We start from the raw sequence: 23,466 nt of genomic DNA, 5'->3' as shown, positions 1-23,466 counted from the left end.
TTGTTTCATTTTTACTAATAATTGTGTTTAGTGCAATGAATTTTCCTCTGATTACTGCTTTAAATGCATGCTATAAAATTGGATTTGTAAGCTGGTTCGAGTGCAGTGGTATTTACAACTAATCGATGACAACCAGTTACAGATTTCTTTGTTCCTTCTTCACTCCTGCTACTTCACTTGACTAGCCTTAAAAACATAAAAAAGTAAATAAAAAAGAATCTGATATGTAGTGTTTTCAGTGTCATTATTTCTTTAAAAATGTATAATTTTGGCCAGGCTCACGCCGGTAATCCCAGCGCTTTGGGAGGCTGAGGCATGCAGATCACCTGAGGTCGGGAGTTCAAGACCAGCCTGACCAACATGGAGAAACCCTGTCTCTACTAAAAAAATACAAAATTGGCTGGGCGTGGTGGCGCATGCCTATAATCTGAGCTACTCGGGAGGCTGAGGCAGGAGAATCACTTGAACCTGGGAGGCGGAGGTTGCAGTGAGCCGAGATTGTGCCATTGCACTCCAGCAGCCTGGGCAACAAGAGCGAAACTCCGTCTCAAAAAAAAAAAAAAAAGTATAATTTTAGTTCTAGAATACCCAGGAGTTGCTTAATAGTAGGCTATTAAATTTCTAGATGGAAAGCCTTTCTGTTTTTTAAATTTTTGTTAATAAATTCTAGTTTCATTACATTATAATCAGACATATTGTTTGTAATATTTCCACTTTATTGAAGTGGAAATATTTTTTCTTTGTGGCCTAATATATGATTATTTTGATGAATGTGGTGTGAGCAGTTGAGAAGAAACTGTATTCATTAGTATCAGAGTGTAGAGTTTGATAAACATTCGTAAGAGTTACTCTATTATGTTGTTTAGATTTTAGGTCTCTTTATTTTTAGTTCACCTAATATGTCTTGTACAAAGAATGATGTATTAAAGTCTCCTATTATTAGTGTGTTTCCAGTGTCTCCTCGCATCTCTTGTAGTTTTTGTCTCATGAAGGTGATTGCTGTGTTACGTTTATATAAATACATATATTTATATGTTATATCTTCATTGTGGGGTGTGGCTTTTAGGATTAAAAAGTGTCTTTTTGTGTCACAGTTAATGCTTTAGGACATGGATTCTGCTTTGCCTGAGACCAGGATTGCCATCTCTAGTCTTTTTTTTTTTTTTTTTTCTTGACGAAGTCTCGCTCTGTTGCCCAGGCTGGAGTGCAGTGGCGCGATCTCAGCTCACTGTAAGCTCTGCCTCCTGGGTTCAAGCGATTCTCCTGCCATAGCCTCCTGAGTAGCTGGGACTATAGGCGCGCGCCACCACGCCTAGCTACATTTTTTTATATTTTTAGCGGAGACGAGGTTTCACCGTGTTTGCCAGGCTGGTCTCGAACTCCTGACCTCAGGTGATCCACCCGCCTTAGCCTCCCAAAGTGCTGGGATTACAAGCATGAGCCACCTTGCCCAGCCGCCTACTCGCTTTTTAAAGTTTCCATTTGCCTCGTATACCTTTTCCAGCTATTTATTTATTTACTTACTTATTTAGAGGCTGTGTCTCACTCTGTTGCCCAGGCTGGAGTGCAGTGGTGTGATCTTGGCTTACTGTAAGCTCTGCCTCCCGGGTTCAAGTGATTCTCCTGCCTCAGCCTCCTGAGTAGCTGGGACCGCAGGCGCATGTCACCATGCCCAGCTACATTTTTTTTTATATTTTTAGTGGAGACGGGGTTTTGCCATGTTTGCCAGGCTTGTCTTCTGACCTCAGGTGATCCACCCGCCTTGGCCTCCTAAAGTGCTGGGATTACAGGCGTGAGCCACCATGCCCAGCTAATCTTTTTGTATTTTTAGTAGAGACAGGGTTTTGCCATGTTGGCCAAGCTGGTCTCGAACTCCTAACTTCCGGTGATCCGCCCGCCTGCCTTGGCCTCGCAAAGTGCTGGGGTTGCAGGTGTGAGCCACCATACCCGGCCTAACCTTTTATTTTTAACCATTCAGAATCACTTTGGGGCTGGGTGTTGTGGCTCACGTCTGTAATCCCAGCACTGTGGGAGGCCAAGGCAGGTGGATCACCTGAGGTCAGGAGTTTGAGACCAGCTTGGCCAACATGGCGAAACCCCATCTCCACTAAAAATACAAAAAAATTTAGCTGGGCGTGGTGGTGCACACCTATAGTACCAGCTACTGGGGAGGCTGAAGCACGGGAATCGGTTGAACTTGGGAGGTAGAGGTTGCAGTGAGTGGAGATGGTGCCGCTGCAGTCCAGCCTGGGCAACAGAGAGAGGCTCCATCTCAAAAAAAAAAAAAAAAAAAGAAAGAAAAAAGAAAAAAAAAAGGAATCACTTTGGCCAGGCGCGGTGGCTCACGCTTGTAATCCCAGCACTTTGGGAGGCCGAGGCGGGCAGATCACGAGGTCAGGAGATCGAGACCACGGTGAAACCCCGTCTCTACTAAAAATACAAAAAAATTAGCCGGGCGTGGTGGCGGGCGCCTGTAGTCCCAGCTACTTGGAGAGGCTGAGGCAGGAGAATGGCATGAACCCGGGAGGCGGAGCTTGCAGTGAGCCGAGATCACGCCACTGCACTCCAGCCTGGGTGACAGAGCGAGACTCCGTCTCAAAAAAAAAAAAAGAAAAAAAGTTGTTGAGGTTTCTTTTGTTAGTCAAATTGAAAATTTTTATTGTAATAGGTGGATTAAGTCCAGCCACATTTATTGTTAGGACTGAAAAATTTGACCTCAAATCCATCATATTTTATAATTATGTGTATTTGTTATCTTTGCCATTTCTCTATGCGAGGTAGATATTTTGCTCTTTTATTACAAAAATTAGGGTGTGTGTGGGGGGTATTTAGGAAGGTTTGCATTTTTGTTCTAATCATTTACCTTTGTACTTATACCTTTTAAAATGCCCTCACTTCTTTGTTCGCTTATTTATCTGTGCATGTGTGTGTGCACGTGTGTGTGTGTGTGTGTGTGTGTGTGTGTGAAATTGCATCTATGTAATCAAAGTAGGATAATGATAGACAACTGTGGAATTCTGTATCTACTTTGTGCTCCTCCTTACTGAAGAACTGGCAATAAAAGATAACAGCTACCCACCCTGGCCAAGATAATAATCCATGATGGTCTCTTCAGGTCTACCTTCCCCTTCTCACTATTCTACTGATTGTGCTCTTTTTGTGTGGGCTCTGACTTGGTGCGTTTCTGTGATGGGAGTGTGGCTTGTTTCTTTGTTTGTTTGTTTGTTGTTGTTGTTGGAGAGAAGGGGTTTCACTATGTTGCCCAGGCTGCTCTCTAACTTCTGGGCTCAGAGGATCTGCCTGCCTCTGCCTTCCAAAGTGTTGGGATTACAGGCATGAGCCACCACGCCCAGCCTGAGGCTTCTTTGTTGCAAAGGCTTTCCTGGGGAATTTTTATTCTTTGCATTTGTAAATGCTGAATTCACATTTAGTGTGGAATCTCTGTCAGTTGATTTTTTTTCTGTAACAGCTTTGTTGAGATAGAATTAACATAACACAATTTACCCATTTAAAGTGTACAATTCAGTGTTTTTTAGTATATTCATAGAGTTGTGCAACCATCACCACAGTCTAATTTTAGAACATTTTCTTCACCCCAAAAAGAAACTCTGTGCCCATTAGCCATCATTTCTCATCCCCCCCACCCCTTCTCCCACCCAAGCAACTACCAGTCTACTTTTTATTTCTATGGATTTGCTTATTCTGGACATTTCACATAAAGGGAATCATATAATAGTGGTCTTTTGTGACTGGCTTCTTTGGCTTAGCATAATGTTTTCCAGGTTTGTCTGTGTTGTAGCATGTATTGGTACTTCACTTCCTTTTATGGTCAAATGATACATATTCCATTGTATAGTGTAGTATTAATATGCTCCTATGGATATTTGTATACAATTTTTGTGTAGACATATGTTTTCATTTCTCCTGGGTATCTATCGAGGAGTGGAATAGTTGGGTCATATAGTAACTATGTTTAACTTGTGGGGGAACTGCCAAACTTTTCCAAGTGGCTACTCTATTTTACATTTCTACCAGGAATGTGTGAGGGTTCCAATATTTCTACATCCCTGAAATGCTTGTTATTTTGATGATGCCCAATTTATCTGTTTTTTCTTTTGTTGCTTTGTTTTTTGTTTTGTTTTGATTTTTTTGTAGCAGCCATTGGAAATAATGTTGCTTTGTTTTTGATGTCCTAACTTAAAAATCATTTCTTGATCCAAGATCACACAGATTATTTTTATGTTTTCTTCCAAGTTTTATGTTTAGGTCCTTAATCCATTTTGAGTTAATTTTTGTATATGGTGTGAGGTAGGGTCAAACTTTAACCTTTTGCTTGTGGATATCCAGTTGTCTCAGCACCCTGTGTTGATTTGTTTAACCTCGTAATATCTGGTGTGTCTGTTTTTTTCTGCCAGTATCCCTTAAACCCACCTATTGTGGACATAGCAGTGGAACTGCTTCTACTATTCTCTCTTGCTTTCTCTTCTTCTCCCATTTTCTAGTTGTACTTTCTTTTTTTAAGTCTATCACAATGTGTAGCAACTTTTTTTTTTTTGAGACGGAGATTTACTCTGTTGCCTAGGCTGGAGTGCAGTGGTGCAATCTTGACTCACTGCAACCTCTGCCTCCCAGGTTCAAGTGATTCTCGTGCCTCAGCCTCCTGAGTAGCTGGGACTACAGGTGTGCAACACCACGCCTGTCTAATTTTTTCTATTTTTAGTAGAGACAGGGTTTCACCATGTTGGCCAGGCTGTGCTCCAACTCCTGATCTCAGGGGATCTGCCCACCTCAGCCTCCCAAAGTGCTGGGATTACAGGTGTGAGCCACCACGCCCGACCAATGTGTAGCAATTTTACACTAATCTTCCACCTTCATCCTTATCTTTCTTTTAGTGTCTTATATGTACATTTACATATTTTTAAATGCTCACGATCAGTCCTTTTGCTGATATTTCCCCCATTTAGTTGAATAAAGCTCATCCTCCAGTATATTCCTCAGAAAGGGTTAGTGAGTGCAGAATTCCCTATACCCTTGTAAGTTGAAAACTGTTTTTCTTGTTGCCTTGATGTTTAAGGAACATCATGACTGATATAAAATCCTTGGCTCACATTACTTTCATTGAGTTTTATTTTTTAGTGCTGCTCTGTTTCTCACCTTGCTTTTGTATTTTGTTTTTGAAAAATCTCATAATCTGATACTGATCCAATTCTTTTGGACTTGTAAGTTATTTATTCTTTTTGCCTGGAAGCCTTGAGAATTTTATCTTTATGTTTGAAATCACATAGTTTTTACTAGGCTATATTTCAGACTTACTTGTTCTAGATTAATTTTCCTAGATACCTGGTGAGCCCTTAAATGTGTAGATTCAGGTATTTTAGGTATTTTAAAATTTCTGGAATGTTTTCTTGCATTCTGAGCAAATTATAGTTTTAAATATTAGTTCAGTTCTATTGTTTGTTTTTTCTTCTTCAGGGACTGCAATTATATGAATATTAGTTTTTTTCTCTACCTATTTGCTATTTCCACTACTTTCCCTCTGACCCTTTCTTTCCCTATCCCCACTACTCTTTCTCTCTCTCTCCCTCTCCCTCAATGTCATTTTTATTTTCTCGGTGGTTTTCATGTCTGCCTTCAGTGTTCCTTATTAAATTTTAATTTGAGTTTATTCTCCCTTGGGCACTTTGTAATTTATTCCTCACTTTTGAGATAGTTGAGTCTTTTTCTCCCATTTTTTTTTCTTGAGTTCAGTCAACTTTTATTCTTTCATTTTTCCATTTTTTATTTGTTTTTCATCTATTTCTGTTCTTAGTTTGTGAATTTCTGATTCAAGGTAGGTTTTTAAATATCCTCAAATGCTTTTGAATATATTTAATTCTATCTGTAGTACAGGCATACCTCAGAGATATTGCGGGTTTGGTTCCAGACCACCACAATAAAGCAAATATTGTAATAAAGTGAGTCACACAATTTTTTGTTTCCTAATGCACATAAAAGTTATGTTTATGCTATACTGTAGTTTGTTAGGTGTGCAAAAAAGCATTATGTCTAAAACAATACATACCTTAATTTAAAAATATATTATTGCTAAAAAAAAATACTGATGGTCCTCTAAGCCTTCAGTGACGCATCATCTTTCTGCCGATGAAGGGTCTTGCCTTAGTGTTATGGGCTGGTGACTGATCAGGGGTTGGTTGTTGAAGGTTGGGGTAGCTAAGGCAATTTTTTTTGGGAGGGGGTGGAGTCTTGTTCTGTCATCCAGGCTGGAGTGCAGTGGCACGATCGTGGCTCACTGGAACCTCCACCTCCTGGGGGTTCAAGTGATTTTGCTGCCTCAGCCTTCCAGGTAGCTGGGATTATAGGTGTATGCCACCCCACCCGGCTAATTTTTGTATTTTTAGTAGAAACGGGGTTTCACCATGTTGGCCAGGCTGGTCTCGAACTCCTGGCCTCAACTGATTCACCTGCGTTGGCCTCCCAAAGGGCTGGGATTACAGGCATGAGTTACCACACCCAGCCTAGGGCAATTTCTTTTTTTTTTTTTTTTTTGAGACGGAGTCTCGCTCTGTCCGCCCAGGCTGGAGTGCAGTGGTGCAATCTCGGCTCACTGCAAGCTCCGCCTCCCAGGTTCACGCCATTCTCCTGCCTCAGCCTCTCCGAGTAGCTGGGACTACAGGCACCCGCCACCACGCCCAGCTAATTTTTTGTATTTTTAGTAGAGACGGGGTTTCATCGTTGTCTCGATCTCCTGACCTTGTGATCCGCCCGCCTCAGCCTCCCAAAGTGCTGGGATTACAAGCATGAGCCACCGCGCCCGGCGCAATTTCTTAAAATAAGACAATAAGGTTTGTTGCATCGATGAACTCTTCCTTTTACAAAAGATTTCTCTGGCTGGATGCTGTGGCTCACCCCTGTAATCCCAGCACTTTGGGAGGCTAAGGCAGTAGTATCTCCTGAGGATAGGAGATCAAGACCAGCCTGGGCAACAAAGTGAAACCCCATCTCTGAAAAAATATAAGACAAAAAAAAAATAAGAGATTTCTCTGTAGCATAGATGCTGTTTGATAGCATTTTACTCACAGTAGCACTTCCATCAAAATTAAAGTAAACCTGTCAAACCCTACTACTGCTTTATCAACTAAACATATGTAATATTCTAAATCCTTTTTTGTAATTTCAACAATGTTCATAGCATCTTCACCAGGAGGAGATTCCAATCAAGAAACCACTTTCTTTGCTCATCTGTAAGAAGCAACTCTGCATACATCCAAGTTTGATGAGATTGCAGCAATTTAGTCACATCTTCAGGCTTTACTTCCTATTCTAGCTCTCTTGGTGTTTCTACCACATCTGCATTGACTTCCTCCACTGAAGTCTTGAACCCTTCAAAATCATCCATGAGAGTTGGAATCAACTTCTTCCAAACCCCTGTTAATATTGATGTTTTGACTTCCTCCCATGAGTCATGAATGTTCTTAATGGCATCTAGAATGGTGAATCCTTTCCAGAAGGTTTTCAATTGACTTTCCCCAGATCCATCAGAGGAATCACTATCAATGGCAGCTATAGTCTTACAAAACGTATTTCTTAAATAACAAGACTTCAAAGTCGGGCTACAGAATGAATGCTGTGTTAGCAGGCACAAAAACAGCATTAATCTCCTTGTATATCTCCATCAGAGCTCTTGGGTGACCAGGTGCATTGTCAATGAGCATTAATATTTTGAAAGGAATCTTTTTTTTTTTTTTCTGAGCAGTAGGTCTCAACAGTGGGCTTAAAATATTCAGTAAACCATGTTGTAAACAGATGTGCTGTCACTCAGGCTTTGTTGTCCCATTTATGGAGCACAGGCAGAGTAGATTTAGCGTAATTCTTAAGGACCCCAGGATTTTTAGAATGGTCAGTGAACATTGGCTTCAACTGAAAGTCATAGTTGCATTAGCCCCTAACAAGAGAGTCAGGCTGTCCTTTAAAGCTTTGAGGCCAGGCATTTACCTCTCTAATTGTGAAAGTCCCATCTACTTCCAAGAGAAGGCTGTTTCATCTACACTGAAAACGTGTTGTTTAACGTAACCACCTTCATCAGTGATCTTCTGGATAACTTGCTGCAGCTTCTCCGTCAGCACTTGCTGCCTCACTTTGCCCTTTTATGTTATGGCGATGGCTTCTTTCCTTAAACCTCACAAGCCAAGCTCTGCTAACTTCCAACTTTGCTTCTGCAGCTTCCTTACCTCACTCAGGCTTCACAGAATTGAATGGAGTTAGAGTCTTGCTCTGGGTTGGGCTTTGGCTTAAGGGAACTTTGTGGCTGATTTGAGCTTCTATCCAGACCACTCAAACTTTCTCCATATCAGCAATAAGGCTGTTTTACTTTCTTATTCATGTGTTCATTGAAGTAACACATTTAATTTCCTTCAAGAACTTTTCCTTTGCATCCACAACTTGGCTGTTTGGCCCAGGAAGCCTAGTTTTTGGCCTTCCTCAGCTTTCGATGAGCCTTCTTCACTAAGCTTAATCATTTCTAGCTTTTGATTTAATGTGAGATGTGTGACTCTTCCATTCACTTGAACATTTAGAGGCCATTTTAGAATTATTAGTTGACCTCATTTCAGTATTATTGTGTCTCAGGGAGTAGGGAGGCCTGAGGAAAGGGAGAGAGAAGAAAGAATGTCCCATCAGAACACATACTACATTTATTGATTATGTTTGCATCTTATAAGGGCATGGTTCATGGTGCCCCCAATTACAATGGTAACATCAAAGATCACAGATCACCATAACAGATAATAAGGAAGACGTTTGAAATATTTTGATAATTCCCAAAATGTGACATGACACAGAGACAAGAAGTAAACACATGAGGTTGCAAAAATGGCACTGATAGACTTGTTCAATGCAGGTTTGCCACAAACCCTGCATTGTAAAAAATCCTGCATTTGTAAAAAATGCAGTATCTGTGAAGCGCAGTAAGGCAGAGCACAACAAAATGAGGTATGCCTCTACAGACTGTTTCCTTTTGCTTCATCGTTTTTTGGGGAGAAAATTTTCGCAGGTAGGAAATTCTGTTTTCTGGCTGGGCACGGTGGCTCTTGCCTGTAATCTCAGCACTTTGGGAGACTGAGGCAGGTGGATCACCTGAGGTCAGAAGTTCGAGACCAGCCTGGCCAACGTGATGAAACCTTGTCTCTACTAAAAATACAAAAATTGCTGGGCGCGGTGGCTCACGCTTGTAATCCCAGCACTTTGGGAGGCCGAGGCAGGCGGATCACGAGGTCAGAAGATCGAGACCACGGTGAAACCCTGTCTCTACTAAAAATACAAAAAAAATTAGCCGGGCGTGGTGGCGGGCGCCTGTAGTCCCAGCTACTCGGAGAGGCTGAGGCAGGAGAATGGCGTGAACCCGGGAGGCGGAGCCTGCAGTGAGCCGAGATCGCGCCACCGCACTCCAGCCTGGGCAACAGAGCGAGACTCCTTCTCAAAATAAATAAATAAATAAATAAAATAAAAGTAAAAATACAAAAATTAGCCAGGAGTGGTGGCACGTGCCTGTAATTCCAGCTACTTGGGAGGCTGAGGCAGGAAAATCACTGGAACCCGAGAGGCAGAGGCTACAGGGAGCCGAGATTGCGCCACTGCACTCCAGCCTGGGTGACAGAGTGAGACTCCGTCTCAAAAAAAAAAAAAAAAAGAAAGAAGTTCTGTTTTCCCACTCTCTTGTCAACACATGGGTGCCATCAGACTTTAAAATTTTTGCCAATCTCATGAGTATGAAATAATATCTCATTATTTTCATGTTATTTCCTGGATTCTTAGCAGGGTGGAGTATCTTTTCATGTGTTTATTGGACATTTGTATTTCCTCTTTGTTGAAGACTGGAAGGATGGAGCTGCCATTTACTGAGATGGGACAGACTGTAAGAGGAGAAAATGTTGGAGGGAGATGAGGAGTTTGCTCATGGACATGTTTACAGAATCCAGTGGGCTGTTGGATATGCAAGACTGGAGTGCATGGGATGGCTGTGAGCTGGAGATACAAATTTGAGATTGTTAGTTTATAGAGGGTATTTAAAGGCATGAGACTGAATGAGAGTATGGACACAAGTCCAAAGACCAAAGTCACTATTTAGAGGAAGACTGGGTTCACTCTTAAGGGTCAGGGTGATGACAGGGAAGATGAGGAGAAATTGGCAAAAGAGACGGAATTGTTATAGAGGTAGGAGGAAAACCAAGAAAGTGTAGTATTCTGGAATCCAAGTGAAGAAAATGTTTCCAGGAGGAAGGTGTGTGAAATGCTCCTGGCAGCCACGTGTGGTGGTTCACGCCTGTAATCCCAATGCTTTGAAAGGCCGAGGCAGGAGGATCGCTTGAGCCTAAGAGTTTGAGACCAGCCTGGCAACATATTGAGACCCATCTCTACAATTTTAAAAATTAGCTGGGCATGGGCTGGGCGTGGTGGCTCATGCCTGTAATCCTAGCCCTTTGGGAGGCTGAGGCGGGCAGATCATTTGAGGCCAGAAGTTCAGGACCAGCCTGGCCAACGTGGTGAAACCCTGTCTCTACTGAAAGTACAAAGATTAGCTGGGCGTGGTGGTGCACACCTGTAGTCCCAGCTACTTAGGAGGCTGAGGCATGAGAATCGCTTGAAACTGGGAGGTGGAGGTTGCAGTGAGGCGAGATCGCAGCACTGCACTCCAGCCTGGGTGACAGAGTGAGACTCCGTCTCAAAAAAAGAAAAAAAAAAAGGAAAAAAAAAAAGAAGAAAGAACCATATAGTAAATATTTTAGGCTTTGTGGGCCACGTACAGTCTCTGTCACATATTCTTCTTCTTCTTCTTTTTTTTTTTTTGTTACAACACTTTAAAATGTAAAAAGCATTCTCAGCTCAGGCTGTATGTTTAAACCTCCTCTCTTATCTATCAAGCAGCTGAACTAGTACTTCTCATTATCAGCTGATGCCCACTAAGCAATTGCAAACAAAGTTAACTTTAAAAAACAGCTTTATAATTTACTGGTTTAAAGTGTGTATTTCAGTGGTTTTTAGTATGCTTGCAGAGTTATGCAACCATCTCCATAATATCTGATCTAATTTTAGAATATTTTCATCACCCCCAAGCTAATGTTTTTACAACTTTGAGGTATAATTTATATGCAATGAAATTCACCGTCTTTGAATGAATAGTTTGAAATTTATTTATTTATGTATTTAATTTTTTGAGACGCAGTCTCACTCTGTCACCTAGGCTGGAGTCCAGTGGCGCGATCTCGGCTCACTGCAACCTCCGCCCCCCTGGGTTCAAGCGATTCACCGGCCTCAACCTCCCGAGTAGCTGGGACTACAGGCGTGCGCCACCATGCCCGGCTAATTTTTTTTTATTTTTAGTAGAGACGGGGTTTCACCGTTTTAGCCAGGATGGTCTTGATCTCCTGACCTTGTGATCCACCTGCCTCAGCCTCCCAAAGTGCTGGGATTACAGGGGCGAATGAGCTGCTGTGCTTGGCCCATTTAAATTTTAATAAAACTAATTTTAATATTGGGTGAAGGAAAATGTTCTTAATAATACTTCTTTTATCACATGCAATAAATCTCACTTGTAAATATTTTCTCCCAAGTGATGTCCACTTTACCTTTAAAACTAGTGGTTCTGTAGCCCCTGGACCAGCAGCATCCACATCACCTGGGAACTTGCTAGAGTGGGGCCCACCCCAGGGGTAGGGCCCAGCAATCTGTATTTTAACCAGCCTCCAGGCGATTCTAATGCACACTAAAGTTTGAGAACTACTCCAGTGTATATTCCTGCATGGAATTGCTGGGCTGTGGGATATGGGCATGTTCGACTTTATTGGGTATTTCCAAACTACAGGTGACACTTGAACAACATGGGTTTGAACTGTGTGGGTCCACTTATATGTGAAGTTTTTCCCAATGAAACAGGTATCGAAAATACGGCATTTGAGATATGCGAAAGCTGCCTATACAGAGGGACTTGGATATGCACAGATTTTGGTGTATGTGGGGATTCTGGAACCAATTCCCTGAGTGTACTAAGGGGCAATGGTATTTTCAAACTGGTTATACTGTACCGTGTACAGTTCACCTAGCAGTAACTGAGAGTTCCCATTTTCACACATCTTTGCCAACACTTTGGAATATGCAACTTAAACATTTTTGGCCTATCTGATGGGTGATCATAGCCCTTTGGCATATCAAATGGCTATGATCTTTATTTGTATTTTCCTAATTGCTAATTAAGTTGAACATCTCATACGTTCATAGGTCATTTGAGTTTTGTGTTCTGTGAGAATGGAGTCTTTTGCCTATTGAAATAAATACAATTATGTAAATAAATACGATGTGTTGAAATAATTGCAAAATAAACCCAGAATTCCCAAGGAGAAAGAAGCCCAGAGGGAAAAAAAAGAAAGTCCAGGAAAGAGTCCTAGGGGATGTGATAGTTACACAATCGGGAAAGAATAGGGATTTGTCAAGCTGACCGAGGGAAGGCCATCCATGTGCTGGACCAGCATGGCCTGATCAGGGAAAGCCAGTAGTGTGGTGTAGGGGGCTAGTAGGGTGTGTGGAGGAAAAGACACATATAAGGCTGGGAGAAAGGTAGGAAGCAACTAGATGTATCTATCTTACATTTGTTTAATCTTTTTTGTTGAGCATTTGGGTTATTAGTTTTCTTGAGCTTTTTTTCTTTCCTATTATAAATAAAACCGATACAAACATCTTAGTATACACAGCTGATTTTTTTCTTTTGAATTATTTTTTAAAACAAGTTTAAACTGAAATTACTAGATTAAAGGAAAGGAGGTATGATTAGTTTCATAGTTTCTTACATGTTTCAAGATTACTCTCCATTAGTCATTAGGGAAATGCAAATCAAAACCACAGTGAGATACCATTTCATACCCACTAGGATGGCTATAGTCAAAAATATAGTAAGTGTTGGTGAGGATGTAGAAAAATTAGAACCCTCACACGCTGCTGGTGGGAATGTAAAATGGTGCAGCTACTTTGGAAAAGTTTGGCAGATCCTCAAAAAGTGAAACATAGAGTTACCAAGTGACCCAGTAATTCCACTCCTAGGTATATACCCAAGGAAATGAAAACATATGTCCACATAAAAACTTGTACACAGACATTCGTAAGAGCGTTATTTATAATAGCTGAAAGGTAGAAACAACCCAAGTGTGCATGGAGAGGTGAATGAATGAACAAAATGTGATGTACCCATAGAATGAAATGTCTATTATTCTACCATAAAAAGGGATGACGTACTGATACATACTACAACGCAGGTGAACCTCGAAAACATGCTAAGTGAAAGAAGCCAGTCACAAAAAAACTACATACTGTTTGATTCCATTTGTATGAGATGTCTCGAATAGGCAGATCCATAGAAACGGGCAAAGCAGGGAAGGGGAGAAGTGGGGATTCACTGCTAATGGAGTCTCTTTTGGGAGGATGAAAATGTTCTACAACTAGACAGTGATAATGGTTGTATATCACTGTGAATATACTAAAAAACATTGAATTGTACACTTTAAATGGGTAAATTGTATGGCATGTGAATTCAATATCATTAAATATGTTTTGTTTTTAAAAATGAAAAAAAGATTATGCTCCAGAAAAATTTTCCTTTCTGATTATCATCAGCAATATATATATATTTTTTTTATTATACTTTAGGTTTTAGGGTACATGTGCACAATGTGCAGGTTTGTTACATATGTATCCATGTGCCATGTTGATTTCCTGCACCCATTAACTCGTCATTTAGCATTAGGTATATCTCCTAATGCTGTCCCTCCCCCCTCCCCCCACCTCACAACAGTCCCCGGAGTGTGATGTTCCCCTTCCTGTGTCCATGAGTTCTCATTGTTCAGTTCCCACCTATGAGTGAGAACATGCGGTGTTTGGTTTTTTGTCCTTGCGATAGTTTACTGAGAATGATGTTTTCCAGTTTCATCCATGTCCCTACAAAGGACATGAACTCATCATTTTTTATGGCTGCATAGTATTCCATGGTGTATATGTGCCACATTTTCTTAATCCAGTCTATTGTTGTTGGACATTTGGGTTGGTTCCAACTCTTTGCTATTGTGAATAGTGCCACAATAAACATACGTGTGCATGTGTCTTTATAGCAGCATGATTTATAGTCCTTTGGGTATATACCCAGTAATGGGATGGCTGGGCCAAATGGTATTTCTAGTTCTAGATCCCTGAGGAATCGCCACACTGACTTCCACAATGGTGGAACTAGTTTACCGTCCCACCAACAGTGTAAAAGTGTTCCTATTTCTCCACATCCTCTCCAGCACCTGTTGTTTCCTGCTTTTTTAATGATGGCCATTCTAACTGGTGTGAGATGGTATCTCACTGTGGTTTTGATTTGTATTTCTCTGATGGCCAGTGTATCATCAGCAATATTTATGTTCCCAACCCCCCAAAAAGAATTACCACCTTTGGGTTTATTATTTTCATTAAATTTAATAGGTATGAACTGATACCCAGAGTTTATCTAGTTAAATTATAAGCTTCCCTATTGAATGTAATCTCTATCAGAGCAGGAAGTTTTGTCTGTTTTTGTTCACTGCTGTAGCCCTAGAACAGTGTCTGGCAAATAATTGGTACACAGCAAAATTTGTTAAATGAATACATTTTGATACTTTTAGTTACTAAGTAAACATTTTTTCTTTTAGTGTTTTCATTTCATAATACTTTGTGAGCTAATTGTTCTTAGCCTCAAAATCTTTTTAGAAAGAGGCTGTGTATAAATGAATTGAATTGATTGTACTTCCTCTAATGAGTGATCTAGTTCAAGTTCTTTGACTTGATATGCTTTTACTTTCTTTTGAAATTCAGGATAACAGTAGTTTGCAAATGTTCGAGTATGAGGACCACCTTTTAAACTGATGTCTATGTAATAATTGTACTTTTTGTATCTGTGGGTGGAAAAACTGCATAGTGACAAGAAGCCTTTGTATTTTAGTTTCACCGTAGTATCTTCAGAAATTTGCAAAATCGAGGTGCATAATATATGAGACATACACTTATTTATTCTGTAGTCTGTGCACGGTAGCTATATGATAATTCATGAGCCCGTGGCAGTCATTCTAGAAGCCACCAGGGGTTTGGGACCACTAAGTTAGGAACTACTTAATATTCGTATCAGAACTGAGGACGACTACTGAGTTGTAAATAATAGCTAGTATAGGAGATGATACCTACTTATGTATTTTTAAAATTCAGTTTCTGAAGCGATCAGTTTCTTTTAAAGACTGAAGAATATTTGAAAAATCAAGTTTAGAAGTGCCTTTTAAAATTTACTGATTTGACATTATTTGTTTTAGCAAAAAACCAGAAGCAAACTAAATGCCTAATAATGTTCAATTACATTTTGGGCATATTTGTCTGGTGGAAAGTTAGGCAGCAGTTGAGTATTAGAAATTGTAATTCTGACCGGATGTGGTAGCTCACGCCTGTAATCCCAGCACTTTGGGAGGCCAAGGTCGGAGGATTGCTTGAGCTCAGGAGATCCAGACCAACCTGGGCAACATGGCAAAACCCCGTGTCCACCAAAAATACAAAAATTAGCCAGGTGCAGTTGTGCACGCTTGTGGTCCCAGCTACTTGGGAGGTTGAGCATCGCTGGAGCCTGGGAAGTTGAGGCTGCAGTGAACTGTGATCGCACCACTGCACTCCAGCCTGGGAGAAAGAGCAAAACTCTGTCTCAAAAAAAAAATAAAAAAATAAAAAAAGAAATTGTAATTCTTAGAATCCAACAATTTAAAAAGCAGAGTATACCATCACGTATTCCTAAACATTTGAACTGTGATTATATGAAGTGTTTCTGTACATGGTGAAAGACAGGAAAGTAGTAGTGCTTGTATTCAGATAGAGGAATTCTGGGTAATTTTTCCTCTTTTTTGAATACTTATTTAGCAGTTGCTGTTGCCAGACACTAATAAGCTCTTTTTATGATTTAATTTAGGGGTCATTAAACTACAATGCATTTGACTTGCCGGGCCTATTTTTGTATGACCCACTTGAGCCAAATAGTTTTTGTACTTTTATTTTTTAAATTTGACCAATATAGTGCCTTTAACCTAGTATATTCAAAATATTTCAACATGTAGTTAATATTAGAAATACATTAATAAAATATTTTACATTTTTTATATGAACTCTTTGAAATCTGATGTGGATTTTACACTTACAACACATCTCAATGTTGTCACATTTTTACATTTTTAAAGAGTTGCTTTAAAAAAAGAAACAGATGTGACAGAGACCTTATATGGCCTGCGAAGCCTAAAATAGTTACTATTCGGCACTTTGCAGACAAAGTTTAATTCATTTTATCCTGACAACATTCCAATAGGAAGGGGTGCTATTATTTCCACATTATAGATGAGGAAGCTGAGGCACAAAGAGTTTAAGTAAATTGGCAGCATTTGCTATGTTTTAGATCAAATTGTAGGCTCTTTCTACAAACTTGCTAATCCTGTGTTTCTTTGCAGTGTAAAAAGTGGATAGTGGCTCACGTGTCAAAGGATGGCACGGTCACGATCTAGATCCCCCAGGTGGAAACACAGGTGAGCAGTTCTTAGCAGAGTAATCTTGGATTTGGGATGTGCTGTGACTTTCAATTTCACCAGTACTAGTAAACACTTAAGCTCATGGGACTTGGTTATTCACAGTAGGTACTTTATCATAGTAGAGGTTGTATTTCTACATTCTAGTAGCTGACAGCTTTGTTTAATCATAGCAGGTGGCTAGAGTTAATCCATAATAAAAAGCAATGCAGTGGCCACAGCAAGAGAGAGAAACATCTTTGAGAGTATTACATTTTTTGGAATAGTAGTTTAGAACTCCTCAGTATGGATTTCATTTCATTTTTTCATAATTAATATGTTTAAAGAAATTTCGAGTTAGAAAATAGGGAGTTTCCTCTTTCTTCTTCATGGCAGAATAATAGAGTTTTGAATAGTTCAATTATAGTCCATTTCTCCTCTTTCCTGCTTGGTAGTATCAAAAGTATGTATCATTAGATTGGAACAATTTAACCAGTCTTTATTGTACACCTGCTACAGGCAGGTTCTTGGGCTACAAAGGCAAATATGCCATCTTCTTTGGCCTCAGCAAGCACGTGGTTGGGTTGGGAGATTGACATCATGGCCAGCAATGATACAGTGGGGAAAATGCTGTGCTATTTATTGGGACAAAGGATTCTGGATTTCTAGGGAGGAAATAATTCTGTTTTTTGTGGAGGGGAAAGGGGGTACTAAGAAAGTCTTCAAAGAAGAGATGAAAACAATTTTATCTGGGCATTTCAGGATGTGTAGAACTTCTAAAGGCAGAAAGAGTGAAGAGAAATATTCTAGTTAAGGGGGAGAGCAGGAGCAAAGGCACCGAGCTGTAAATGTGACTAGTATTTTCTAGGACTTAAAAAGGACCATCATTTCACACAAAAAAGGCAGACCAAGATTTTTCATGTTAAGATAACTTGCCCATTTTGCTTATGCGTTTCAGTTATGCAGTAACTAATCAATCATTTTGTCAACAGTTTTCATTTTGTAATTCACAGGAGCAACTTGTAATGGCAAGGAACTTGAGAAAGAAAAGGGAATGTATAGAAGTGAATGATTTTAACAGGGTATCACAGAGGTCACTTATTAATTAATTAATTAATTTTTTTGAGATGGAATCTCGCTCTGTTGCCCAGGCTGGAGTGCAGTGGCGCGATCTCGGCTCACTGCAAGCTCCGTCTCCCGGGTTCATGCCATTCTCCTGCCTCAGCCTCCTGAGTAGCTGGGACTACAGGTGCCCGCCACCACGCCCGGCTAATTTTTTGTATTTTTAGTAGAGACGGGGTTTCACTGTGTTAGCCAGGATGGTCTCGATCTCCTGTCCTCGTGATCCGCCCGCCTCGGCCTCCCAAAGTGCTGGGATTACAGGCGTGAGCCACCGCGCCCGGCCCACAGAAGTCATTTCTTGATAAGACAAAAGGCGCTGGTGAGGGGCACAAGAGACCCTGCCAAGCTTAGTGCCTGAGTTCCAGGTTCCTTCTCAGGTTTCTTTGTTAAGAACTATAAAGGATCTGACATTTTACCCTACTTGCAAACTAACACATTATTAGCCTGCCACAGGGCACTCTTGGGTCAGAGACAAAGGCCTTTATTACTCAGAGTACAGCAAGCAGCTTGAGCTTCATGTTCCTGTCATTCCCCCCACCCTCTGGGTCCTGTGAGGGCTGGCACTGCAGAGCCACTGACTGGATGGATGCTGTAAGGCAGCGAGCTTTCCATACAGGCAGTGGGGTTACAGTACAACTGAGGAACATGAGTCCCTTATCAGGGGCTGCAAATAAACCCATGCAGCCTTTGCCTTGGAAGAGACATTTATTTTAGTATCCTGGACAGCAAACACATCAGCCCTTTTCCCTGAGTGAGACCCTATCTCTATCTTGCAACACCGCCTTAGAACAAAGGTCGTCAGTGCCTCTGCTCATAGGGCTCTCGCAAGGCGTGCAGAACTCAAGAGACTGTGGAGAATTATCTCCCAACAGACTCCTTGAGTCTTTTTTGTTTCTTTAGGAAAACCAAAAACAATAGCAACTGTTCCAGCAACCTTCTTCAGAAGAAAGGGACACTGTGCAATGAAACATATAAAATAGCATATCAAACCGATACTGAATGTGAAGTAAGGATTAAAAGTAAGTTATTGGGAATTCCGTCCAGACTGGAAGACCTTTGACTCTGGCTGCCAGCTTTTCTCCTTGGCTGTGAAAGAGATAAAATCTTCCAGGAGGTCCTCAGAGGCTCCACTTGCTTCCTCCTGTGATGAGGTGTAGCCAGCTGGATAGCAGAGTTTCTGCTTTAGCTAAATAACACTTGCTGGTATGTCTAGCTTGGTGACTCCAGAGGGCAATATTGTCAAGTTCAGTATATAACTCCTAGTAGGTATATGAGGAAGGTAGATCTGCCTCCTTTCTTGTAGGGAGGGCACAGACTTATCATTGAAAGGAAAGGGATTCACTCATGGTTGCGCCAACTCCATGGCAGCTTCTAAGAGACAGCCATAACAGAAGCTGCAAGGATCACCTCCTCATTGATTAGAAGACATTAAATCCTCAGGGAGGAGATGGAGAAATTGGGCAGCTCAGATGGGGGGGAAAGGTCCCCAGGTGCAAAATGGAACTTTACTGTGTCCCAGATAGTGGCATGCCTCCGTTTATGTCTAGGCAACCCAGACTGGTTTCCCTGGATACAGAAGCCTTCCGCCTTAGTGGAAACACAAGCCTCAATGTTGGCAATGCTGAGGTATGGAGAAGGTAGTTGCAGAAATGATGTGCTGTCCCTGGAGAGCATTATAGCTGCTTTAAAGAATAACTTCACCGAAGTTACAAGCTCTGTTCGAACAGCACATCTTTCCATTGATATGCAAAGGAACAAATCTGGGAAAGAAAAGCAACTTACCTATGTTAGAGGTATTTCTGGAGGAACTAAGCATGAGATTCAAGTCTTAAGAGCCTCTTGTTCCCCCTTCTCCCCCGGTTAAGTACATATGTTTTGCTCCTTGATACAGCCTTAGTAGAGAAAGTAGACAATCAACTGGAGAAACTCTGGGCCTGGCTTGGGTCCGAGTTTGAATTGTAGCATCATTAAATCTTAGACTCTAATTTATTGTCAGAGGTAATGTTCAGTTTGCTGGAGACCCTCCTACACATGGATTTGTGTGAGTCTTGCCTTCCTGCTTGTTTCTTACCTGGCCTTTGAACCGGATGTAAGCTTTTGCTGACTGGCCCTTTGAAGTCACTGCATCTTCTTTTGCTAGAACTTTGCTGTCAGCAGTCTTCCAAAATGGATCCTGCTGTGCACCTGAGCTGGCCCTCCTCCAATGGGACAGGTGTGCTCAGCTCATTTGGATAAGCACATGGAATACCTTAGTTCAGATGGAAAGAGTATGCTTGTTGATTGGGCAGTATCATAACAGACCCCCAAATGTACAATTTGTAATGCAGATGTAGCAAATTGATGAATTTAGTTTGAGTGGAAGAAGCCGAGGGATCCTAGGAAAAGCAACTGTTTTTGGTAGGTCATATTAAGACACACTTAGTTGATTATCTTTAAATGGATTACACTTTTCTGTGTTTGTTTACATAGGTCTTTATCACCAGTACCTAGAAATGCTGAACACTACAAGCAAAGACATTCACACGGGCATTATGGCTGTGAATATAGGAAGGATCCAAAAAGACCCGTCGCTTGGAGAATGGACAGTGAGAAACATGGACAGAGTAAACCAAGGATTCCCTCTCGTGGAAATATATATTACCAGTCTTATGAACATAGATCACCTTCCCCTAACATAAGAAACTCTTTAGAAAATGTTTATATGTATAAGCCTCACCGAGGATATTCGCCTGGAAGAGGGGACAGTAACAGGAGAGCTCAGTATATGCCCAAATACTCAGAGAGTATACCCTACAAAGAGCATGAGAGGAATTCTTATCCCCAGAAAGTGCAAGGAGGGTATAGTCCTGATGACCACAGAGTTAGAGGAAGTGGAAAAGGAGGGAAACCACCTCAGAGGTCAATAGCAGATTCTTTTAGATTTGAAGGAAAGTGGCATGAAGATGAGTTGAGGCACCAGAGGATACAAGAAGAAAAATACTCCCAGTCAACTAGAAGAGGCTCTGAAGACTTTGAGACAAGGAGCTCATTTCAGAAGAGGTATAGGAAAACATTAAAGCTGGGTAATTTGGTATAAAGCCTCAAGTGAAAAGGTCTGTTTACTTTATGGTTGAAGATAACCACCTTGAAAAGCTTTTGTCTAAAAAGACAAAAAGCATTGTAATTTAGTTATGGTGTCCTGGTAGTAGTGAAGTATTTCTCTTTAGAGTAAATCATGTTGATGGCTAGGATACTTTTAAAAGATGGTATTTTCCTCTTTAATTGCCTTGTGCCTATAGAATTGGCTTAAGGGATTATAGATTAACTTGCCACTGCATTCTGCATTTAAAGCCATGCTGCCCAACATTCTACACATATAAATTCTCCCTTTCTTCTCTTTATTGCAAATGTAAACTGCTTTATGTCAACACAGGTATCCTGAGGATCGTGATTTCAGAAAATATGGACACACATCAAAAAGACCTAAAGACGTGGAGAGGTATGAAAGCAGAGAGCCTGCCAGGAACCCAAAGTGGAAGCCCGAGCATTCCCTCCCACCTTACCAAGAGGACACAGACCAGTGGAACCTTGGGCCCCAAACTTATCGACATGCTGAGAGGGAACACCCAGAGACCAGTTCAGCAACCAAAGTATCCTATGACTATCGTCACAAACGTCCTAAGCTCTTGGATGGGGACCAGGACTTTTCTGATGGGAGAACTCAGAAGTACTGTAAGGAAGAAGATAGAAAATACAGTTTTCAAAAAGGCCCTCTAAATAGAGAGTTAGATTGTTTTAATACTGGAAGAGGGAGAGAGACTCAAGATGGACAAATCAAAGAACCTTTTAAACCGTCTAAGAAAGACAGCATTGCCTGTACTTATTCAAATAAAAATGATGTTGATTTGAGGTCTAGTAATGACAAACGGAAGGAAAAAATAAGGAAAGAAGGGGATTGTAGAAAAGAGAGCAATTCTTCCAGTAACCAACTTGATAAAAGTCAAAAACTTTCTGATGTGAAACCCTCGCCTATCAATCTTAGGAAGAAATCACTTACAGTTAAAGTAGATGTGAAGAAAACAGTAGATACATTCAGGTATTATCTTTGTTTTTTTCTTTATGATATTTAATAATGTTTCTACAATCTTTATTTGCAGCTTCAAAAATGGAATTAATAGTGTCTTTAGAGTCCATCGAGTGGGAGAGGGATTGCCAAGAATTTCTCCCCCCTCCCAAAAAAGAAAAGCCCTGTAGTGAGGCTGTTTCCTGTGATTAGTTACATGGGAGCGATTTCATGTCTCCTTGTTTCCACATCCTATCTCCAGATGCTTCTTGGATGCGGGGCATTCTGTGGAGTTGTCCCTCTTCACGAATTCATGTGTTTTTATGCTGCCAGGTTTTCCTTATCCAAGGATTAGCTGGGTGGAGTTCAAGAAAACCTAGCCCTTGCTCAGTTTCTCAGAGCCTGTGCTCTCTGTTGCCTGAAATTCAGAGAATTTTTTAGCTGAAAGGGACCTTAGCAGGCCCTAGTTTTATACAGGAGGAAAGCGCGGCCCTGAGAGATCAAGTGATTTGTCTAAGTCAGAGTGGCTGGGGCTCAAATCCACGTGTTCTCTTATGACTCAACGAGGCAGGTGACTTAATGTGGTTTTTGCTGCCATCTCATAATGACTGGGGCTCAACCAACTAGATTCTCCCAGGTAGAGGAAATTATACCATAATCTGGGAAGATACCTATTTATAAGACATTTACTTTAGCCCTTAATGATTCTTTAAAAAAATGACTGTTGTTGTTGTAGGTTATATTCTCTTAAAAGCAGACTCACATGCTTTGTTCCTTGACGAATATTACTTCCATTTATGGATTCTGAGGATAATAAGGCACTGCAGTTGGCCTAAAACTAAACAGCTAAAACTGTTCATGACCTTAATACACCACCAGTATGTGAATGAAAAAGGGGTGGGCCATGTTGATTTGGTATGTTTATATTCATGCTTGACTCATTTGTATTTGAACCAAAAATGAGAGAAAACAAAATGCAAAGGGTAGAATGGGGAGGGAGGTAAACCCACAAGTCCTTTTTTGTAAAACAAAATATTTTTTGTTCCTTTTTCTTTTCTTTTGAGACGGGGTCTTGCTCTGCTGCCCAGGCTGGAGTGCAGTGGCATGATCACAGCTCACTGTAACCTCAAACTCTTGGGCTCAGATGATTCTCCTGCCTCTCCTGTGTTGGCCTCCTGAGTATCTAGGACTATAGGTGCATGCCACCATGCACAGCTAATTTTTTTCTTTTTTTGTAGAGATGGAATCTTGCTCTGTTGCCCAGGCTGGTCTCAAACTCCTGGCCTCAATTGATCCTCTCACCTTGGCGTCCCAGAGCACTGGCATTACCAGCCTAAGCCACTGTACCTGGCCCCTGTTCCTTTTCTTAAATTTAGACATGGCAACAGCCCACCTCATAGTTCTTTTACATTCATTGCACTTGTAGAAAATATTTTTAAATATACATATGTGCATTTATATATGTGCTCAGAAAGCATTTATAAGTATGATTATATTACAGAAAGTTCAAGAAATAAAGGGGGGGATCACCCATAATTCTGCTACTCTACAACAATTTGATTTGCATTTTAGTCTAGTTATTTTTCTATGTATATTTACACATGACCGCTGTGGTATCATATTAATAATTTTGCATCTTTTTACGTATGTCTTAAATAATTTTGTGCTATTATATCTCTTACTAGTTCTTCATCTTAAAAGCACAAAAGCTTCTGTAAGTAC

The 23,466-nt window shown here is 40.8% G+C and overlaps 1 protein-coding gene across 5 annotated transcripts in view; it reads left to right on the top strand.

Annotated features, from left to right (window-relative positions):
• Positions 1-23,466, top strand: part of BCLAF3 (BCLAF1 and THRAP3 family member 3) — a 77,407-nt gene that overhangs the window by 5,772 nt on the left and 48,169 nt on the right. For 4 of the 5 annotated variants that reach the window (XR_009214312.1, XM_058441548.1, XM_032756661.2 and 1 more), the window contains exons 2-4: positions 16,527-16,601; positions 20,172-20,741; positions 21,115-21,777. Coding sequence is in view for 4 of the 5 variants with exons in the window: in XM_058441548.1 (XP_058297531.1) it covers positions 16,561-16,601; positions 20,172-20,741; positions 21,115-21,777 (1,274 nt within the window). In the remaining variant the exon portion in view is untranslated. The remainder of the gene's footprint in view (positions 1-16,526; positions 16,602-20,171; positions 20,742-21,114; positions 21,778-23,466) is intronic. The other variant, XM_058441549.1, reaches the window with a different exon arrangement.

This window comes from Hylobates moloch, unplaced genomic scaffold, assembly GCF_009828535.3.
Source record: "Hylobates moloch isolate HMO894 unplaced genomic scaffold, HMol_V3 SCAFFOLD_7, whole genome shotgun sequence".
In the NCBI taxonomy this organism is placed as follows: Eukaryota; Metazoa; Chordata; class Mammalia; order Primates; family Hylobatidae; genus Hylobates; species Hylobates moloch.
This window is presented reverse-complemented; position numbering and strand designations above follow the sequence as displayed.